The 8,282-nt window shown below is 38.5% G+C and overlaps 1 protein-coding gene across 1 annotated transcript; it reads right to left on the bottom strand.

Annotated features, from left to right (window-relative positions):
- Positions 1-6,537: 6,537 nt before the first annotated feature.
- LOC110284688 (Y-linked testis-specific protein 1-like) lies at positions 6,538-7,583 on the bottom strand. The gene has a single exon (XM_021150536.1). It carries the CDS (start codon positions 7,364-7,366, stop codon positions 6,662-6,664), a length of 705 nt encoding a protein of 234 aa, XP_021006195.1. The 5' UTR covers positions 7,367-7,583; the 3' UTR covers positions 6,538-6,661.
- Positions 7,584-8,282: the final 699 nt, after the last annotated feature.

Consider the following 8,282-nt stretch of genomic DNA (forward strand, 5'->3'; position numbering starts at 1 on the left):
GTAGAATATTATTGTGCCTTAATTAACAGGATTTTAAGTTCTCCAATGTTCCACAGTCTTGCTCTATATTCTTAGAGCAGTTTTCCCAACAAGCGTCCAAGACTACAGTACCAGCTGAAAAATCACAGCTCAGATTCCCTACCTTTAAATGACCTCATCCAAGCTCCATGACACTTCTTCAGAACAGCTCCTGTGTCCTTCCTGTGGATTTCAATGTCAGCCTCCATCAAGCTGTACCACAGCACATGCATTCATTACATGTCACACGTGTGCTCAGTACCAGACTGAGCCTGAGAAAAGGATCAGCAATTCTTTCTATTATGTCCCAAGTGATAAAAAATATTTGGCTTAGTCAGTTGTAGCTTTAGGAAAATAAATTTGTGAAATTACAACTTATTTTAGATATAACACTCTGTATTCTATCAAGTTTCTATTCTCATTAGAAAGGAAGGTAAAACATGGTATAAAAATGTGACTTGAGACAATTTGCATGTTTTAAATGCAAATTGTAATTCAAATGCTAATACATGCCAACAATAAAATCTCTTATTATTCAATTATATTTTTCTTAACAGGAGTAAATCATCAACTGCTGAATTCTCTTTTGCTTTTCAAATTTGCAAGCCCCTGATAAGAAAGGAAAGAAAATGTAAAAATTAATTTGCCATTTATAAATGCTACTTGATAATTTGTATAGAAAGGATAGGAGAGAGGGGATGTGATGGAAGTGGAGAGAGGGGAAAGAGGGAAGAGTGGATAGAGGGGAAGAGGGGGGTAAAGAGAGGAAGGGAGTGGGAAAGAAGGGAGAGAGAAGGAAGGAGAGAGTAGGAGATAGAGGACAGACAGAAATAGAGAGACATAGACTGATTCAGGACCTCTTAAATGCATCTGAATCATTTCTTTCAGAACAGAAGAATGTTTCTCTACCCTTACGTGTGTGTGTGTGTGTGTGTGTGTGTGTGTGTGTGTGTGTGATAACTTAAAGAATATGAAACAATTCACTAATGTTGGCCAATGTCTCATATTTATCATAAAAACCTTGAAAAATCACATTTCTTTAGACTAATTTTTCATATAAAAGGATTCTGTAGTTCATAGTTAGGCAGATGTGTTTTAAGTCTAAATCTCTCAAGACATAACTTTTTAAAGAGCACGGAACAGTTTTCGCCAGAAATGAACTTTACAGAATTCAAAATACTGCTGAATTTGCTCATTTGTTTTAGGCTCAAAAGTCATGTTAGGACAAAGGCGATTTACTCTGCATATTCTGAGGCATTCGTAATAATGTGGTGATACACTTTTTCATTTTGTGCTCCCCTTTAAACCTCAGGATTTGGCTAAAATTTTCAAGCATTGCTTTATGAGTCTGTGAGGTGTGTATATTTAAGATCAGCAAACCCTATTCGAGTCATTTTTTATACCAGTTGTGTTTTCACTGAATCATGGGGACAAAAGATGATTAAGAATGTCGGTCATCAATGGGAGGAGAGGTCCTTGGTCTTGTGAAGGTTCTATGCCCCAGTATAGGAGATGCTAGGGCCAGGAAGCAGGAATGGGTGGGTTGGGGAGCAAGCGAGGGGGAGAGGGGATAGGGGATTTTCAGAGGGGAGACTAGGAAAGGGGATAACATTTGAAATGTAAATAAAGAAAATATATAATTAAAATATATATGGTTAGTAAAGAAAAGGAAAGAAAGAAAGAAAGGAAGGAAGGAAGGAAGGAAGGAAGGAAGGAAGGAAGGAAGGAAGGAAGGAAGAAATTGTAGCAATGGTGTGACCTACTATTTCCTAAACAGTAGTACTCACAGTTTTCATTTTGTTTTAATTAAAAAGTACACTATACTGGATGTATACATTTTAAATATCAGCATATGGATGAGAAAATAATATATAGTATTATGATAACCACTATGAAAATGTTTGTAAATCCATTATTTTATTGAAACAAGAACTAAAAGTGAATTCTTTCTTTCCCTTTCTCTCCTACTCTTCTCTCACCATCTTCTCTCTCTTCTTCTTTTTTCCTACCCTCTCTCTAATTCTTCCTCCAGTTTTTCCTCTCTCTATCCCTCTCACTGCCCCTCTCCCTGTTCTGCTCCCCACCCCACTCTGTCACTCCATCCTCTTCCTGTCTTCCTGTCTGTTTCCCCTTCATTCTATATTATTTTGGTTCCTTTTCTTTCAGTGTTATTAGGAATTTCTAAAGCCATGAGATAAGTTATTCAATGACTTGATGTTTCTAGTATCTTAAATCAGCCAGAGTCAGCAAAACCTTAATAAGACATAGTGAGTTTTGCTTTACAAACTCTGCACCCATTTAGGGAAGAGAACCAGTCTCTGAGACAGTACTTGCTGCTCCTTTTCTGTTGGGTTCATATGAACTCATCAAACTTCTAGAACACTCCCTCTGACAGTCTCATCATGGACGTACTGTGTCCTGACAGTCTCCTCAAGGGGTGTATTGTGTCCTGATAAGTCTCCTCACAGGGTATACTGTGTCCTGACAGTATATCAAGGACAGTACTCTGCCCAGAACAGTGGTTATTCTGAAGTAGATAAGCCTGAAGACTAGTTTATCCATATGCTAGGAGAATGTTATTTATCAAGTAATTGTCATGTTATCTAGTAAAAAATGAAGCTTTGCAACTCTGTGGTTTTGTATTTAAGTTTTGCTAGAGAACAAGAGTTTTCTGTAAAGTGGATCTTCCTACAGTGGGAAGTATCATGTATTGACTGTCAGGGGACAAAATTTCCCATCCCTACACCACTGAGAGATAAAACCTGATTTTGTCAAAGACTCTTCTACAGCACCTATGTATAAGGCTCTGACTTCCACTCAAGAATGATGAGATGTGAAAGAAGATAGTGCTTATTCACCTCTCTACATAAGAGACAAAATATAGTGTTCACCTATACATCAGCAGACAACTCTACACAGAAGGAACAGATAATCAGGTTCATGAGAAATGTTTAAAAAGCTGTTAAGTAGATGTTGATGTTTAAGTAATGCAGTTGGATTGTATTTACTTGATATAGGCCCTCCAGGTCTTCTGTCATAAAAGGGAGTAACTGTGAGCTGTAACAATGACTCTGTAGGCCAAAGCGTGTCCTGATATTCTATTAGACCAGAGTTTGGATCCCAGTACCCACATTCAGACATTATAATCACCGATAAATTCACCTCCAGTGTATTCAGTGCCCTTTTCTAACTTCCACAAGTACCCCAAAACACATAGCCTATAACACACACATACCCCTAACACAGCACACACACACACACACACACACATACACCACAAGAAGATAATAATGTGCTCTTAGCTCTCATCTTTAAATAATAAGAAAAGACCCACACTTATACTTCTATATAGTACAGACCATAAATAAATGCATAAATAGCATGAGTATAGGTGCTATTTTCTTGATATATGCATGTCAGTAAAAGGTGGTAGAGTGATGATATTTTCTTTTAGAATTAGCAAACTTCTCATTTAGTGCAAAATGAAAGTTTATTTTCTAGATAATATTTACTAAACCTTCAGGTCACTTACATTACTGTTAACACGGTTTCTTTGTAAAGCCACATAAATGGTCACTGAGAACTTTCAGCTTTACTAGAGACATTTAAAGAGTATAAATCCAGAAGATTTAATCTTTGTGTATGGCTGTACTTTCATCTTTAATAAATATTAAAATTATAGTTATAGAAAATGCAAATTAAAACACATAAATCTTGTCCTAGTGACTGTCTTTTTGTTGGGATGCCATGACCAAAAGTAACTTGAGAAGAATGCATCATTTGACTTACAGGTTATAGTACATTATGGAGGAAACCAAGTCAAGAACTTGGGGCAGGTACTTAGAGGAAAGAACTGGAGCAGAGGCCATGGAGTAACGCAACTCCTTGGCTTGCTCTCTCCCAGTGGCTTACTCAGCTTGTTTTCAGATACAATCCAGGATTACACACCTATGAGTGGAGTGCCCATAATAATTTGAGCCCTCCAATATCAATCAATCAAAATGATGCCTACAGATATGTTCCCATATCAGTCTGATGGAGGCAGTCATTTGAGGTTCCCTTTCCCATGTTGACAAATAGTTACCAGCACATGCATGTAACATCACATTCCTTATACCTAGGTGTTTTCACATAAAGGGTTCTCCCAATATTTACCTAATGTTAGACTGCACAGCAGTGCCAGGTATGTCTCATGGGCATTCCACATCTTAATGCTCTCTTGTGTCATTTTAGGTGGTAACAAACTCGATAGGGTTGCAATAATCCACTGAATTAATGTGGATTCATTGCAGTTAAACATGCTGTAAGTTACTTTTACTATATTCATTTCTATCTCTACATAATATTGTGTGTGTACGTGTGTGTGTACATGCCTGTGTGTGTGCATGTGTGCGTGTGTGTGCGTGTGTGTGTGTGTGTGTGTGTGTGTGTGTGTGTATGCATGTGTGTATGCATGTGTCTGTTTAGTGAAGTTCCTAAAAGTGCATCTGTGCATGTTTGGCAAAGAGAAAGTCAACCCGCATGCCATGGTGCTATTCAGGCAGACCAGCAAACAGGAGAGCTGATGACCTTGTATATTATTGAACATAAGAAATGAAAGGAGTCTCAATTTTCAATAAAATGAATTACATTTTTCACAATTATGTAAGCAGATGGATTTATACTTTATCTCCACTACTAAGAATAATGTCTTTTGAAGATATTTACATTTTTTCTGGTATTGTATGTTTGCTGAATGCTTCTGTCCTGCATTCTTAGTCTATGAGCATACTTGGTTATATGACAGCCTTGACATGTATAGATTGGAATAGTGAACAGAATAAGGTAACTCTGAGATCTCTGATCACTCTGCTCTCCTCTCTCAGATGACACACAGTACACTTAAAATGAAGGTAGCATAATTGCTCTGTGCTGGCTCACAAGCCAGTGTCAGCATTGATTGCCATATGAATAAACCTGGAGATCAGTTGCTCAATATTTAATTTGCTAAGATAATTCCAAGATCTTCACATCAAAGGCATTTTTAATCATATAATACAAAGCTTCACTTGAATTCACATTTCAAAGGAATATTAAATGCTCACTTAACGTATTCATAATCTCTGAGAAGCTATTAAACCTGGGAATAGAACTAAGCAGGTTTTCTAATTCTGAACATACATTACAAACTCTATTGCCTTATTTCAAATCTTCACGTACTCTCTCAACATGGAAGTTCCTATTCTTTTCTCACAAAGACATGCAAAACAGGGAGAGAAAGGTTACAAGCACCTATCTTGACCCTGTCACTAGCTGCTCTTTGCTGTCTGACAATCCCTACCTTTTCCTGACAACTTTAACTATACCCTTATTTTCCTTAAGCATTTAAGTGTGACTAACTGTCAAGCTCTTAAACTGAAGTCAAATTCTATTTGGGTTTTTATCTTCTGGAAAATGAGAAGACTGTCAGAGAAATGAAACAAAAGCCATAAAGCAAGGGAGAATTGGGTGCTTTCTGAAGAGAGAAAGGAACTAGTATGGCAGCCACAGTAACACAGCAGCGATGGAGGCCACAGAGCCTGCTGGTGTTGGCAGGGGCTGGAGTACTTCTCCACTGCCTCTCCCATTCTTTGGATGACTTGATAGGTTGATGCCATTTTAAGTCTCTACTGTGAAGAAAACTGAGGAACTACACTACTGAAAAATCGCTGCCAGTCATTTGTCTAGCGAGGAGAATCATTCTGATCTGGCCATCTTTAGCTCCATGATACTAAGGATGGAATGCCCATGCAAGGCCTCGGTTCCTTTGCTTGCACAGAGAGTGTCACATGCCAGACCAGAGAGAACTGAGATTACTGCTGATGGAATTGAAACTCAAGAGATTGCCTGCATGTCCTCAGGAAGGATCTTCTGCTTCTGGGGCCATCATGTGTTCCGTTTCAATGAAAATGAAGACAACGATGCTTCGGGGGAAGTGTGGAAAGTTATTCTACGCACATATTTTCTTCAGTTCTTGATTTATTGACAGCTGGTAAATATGAGGTTTTTTTTATTTTTTTTACTAAAGGAGAGATATCCAAGGAATCTTATAACTCTCCAACAACCATTCTGAAAGATTTCCCTTATTTTAAAAAGTGTGGAGTATTCCTGTTGGAAAATGATAACCGTATATAAAACTGCAGATGATTCCAGTGTTATTTTGCACATTTCAGGAACAAACATCTTTAGAAATTTTTCCCACTGCATCCAAGTGGAATCACAATTGTATAAAATGTATTTTAAATACTCAGTGTAGCCCTCCTTAGAATGAAACCAATAAGAATGTTGCATAGTTTATGCCGTGGGGGGCGTGGTCACTGTAGTGCCTGCTGATGGTGTTCCATAGCTAAGGATGCTGAGACTGGTTGCCAAAGACTGAGCAAGGGAACAGGAATTTGTTTTCTTTATTGAGTTTCTTTTTTCTTTCTTTCTTTTTTTTCTTTCTCTCTCTCTCTCTCTCTTTTTTTTTTTTTTTTTTTTTTTTTTTTTTTTTTTTTTTTTGAGCAAAACTAATTTTATTGGCAAAGATACTGAGGTTGTCAAAGAACCTTGGGTAGCCAACACATTGGAAAACAAACATTTTTTTTCCCCAATCCTTTAAGTTTACATTCCTACACTTTGTGATTTAAGGAATCTTTTGCACCAGATTATAGACATAGATCTGGAGATCACCATGAAACTTGATAAAGTACACAGAAGGCTTGGCTAGAACTTGGTAAACAACCTTGCCGATCTTTTTGGAACCATCGTCTCTGGTGTAGTGCACCCATTTACCTATTAAGACGTCACTGTCATCATCTGATCTCACCTCAGCTGGAGGAGTCTCTGGAATGATGTGGAGGTTACCTTCCTTGTAGTCATCCAGGAGCTGATAGACGTAGAGGATCGGATCTTTCTTGTAGGTAATGTAAAACCAGTCCTTCATGANTGGCACCTGGGCTAGCACCACCCCCTTCCAGTTTTCCTTAGAGCCATGTTTGCCCTCAAATTTGTGTTCTACCGCTCTGCCAACCAGGGCGCTGGCGAGGTGGGCATCCCTCACTTGAGGAAACACTACTTTGTGAGGCAAGACCTTAAGATTTAAAATCCTCTCATCACTGTGAAGCTCCTGTCCGTAGACGCTGTCAATTCCGTCATACTTCACCAAATAAAGAGAAGGGTTTGTTGGCAGTTGACCTAGAACGATGGCCTTCCATTGGGTGACAGGCTCATTACCTTCCTTCCAACCGTGAGAAATTCTGCAGCCGACAATATTCCTCAGGGCCTGGGAAGAAGGCTTCCTCCTCCTCTTCTTCTTGAGGGATGTCATGCTCAGCCTCTTCAGAGGCATTGTCTTCTACATGGCTGTTGACCTGGTGTGGTAAGCCACAGCAACCCTGGTCCACTGTCTTGTGGCTATCATTCTGTGTTCAGGCTTCATACTTGCCCATTGCCTGGGTTTGAAGATCTTGCCCAAAGAAAATGTACTGAGTTTCTTAAGATGGCTTCTGGCTTGTAGAAGTCTGCCTTCTCAAGATGTGTCCCCATGAACTTCCTTTCTACCTGCGAGTGAAGAGAAAATGAACCCTCTCATCTTCCTTTAAGACCACCTAGCACCACAACGTTGTCACTTTATGGCCGCACTATATCTTAGTCACACCCTAAAAGTCCTTCCCTATGATGAGCTTTAGTATTTTGTAGAGAAAACCTCTTATAAACATCACCTGTTAATAACAAAGCCGACAGCAAATGAGCTGAGGCAGGAAACAGAAGGTGGTTCACCGCGAGGAAGTGAGAGGATTCTGGGTAATAGTGAGCGATAAAAGAGAGATATAGGGAGAGCTACAAGAGACAAAGAAGCAGGCCAGGACTGAAGGAAAGGTAGCTGACTATATGGTAGACAGAATAGTTTAAATGGGTTAAACAAGTTAAGAGCTAGTCAGGGAATGGGTCAATGCTTATGGCCGAGGCATTTAATAACTAATTGGTCTCAGAGTGATTATTGATGGGAAAAAAAGAAGCCGGGAGGAAGAATGCATTATTAAAATTATTATTAATATCATTACTAATATTATTCTAAGTTTCATTATCAAACAGTATCATACAACAGTATAGAAAAGTATAGTGTTGCTTGTTACTAAATGTAAATAGGTAATCCTAATAGCTGAAACTGCACAATTTGTCATCAGTTGGATATATCTATTGCCAAAGTTTTAGAAGATGGAAACTTTTAAGAAACATTTTTCATTTGTATTTAAATGAGCATT

This window comes from Mus caroli, chromosome 18, assembly GCF_900094665.2.
Source record: "Mus caroli chromosome 18, CAROLI_EIJ_v1.1, whole genome shotgun sequence".
In the NCBI taxonomy this organism is placed as follows: Eukaryota; Metazoa; Chordata; class Mammalia; order Rodentia; family Muridae; genus Mus; species Mus caroli.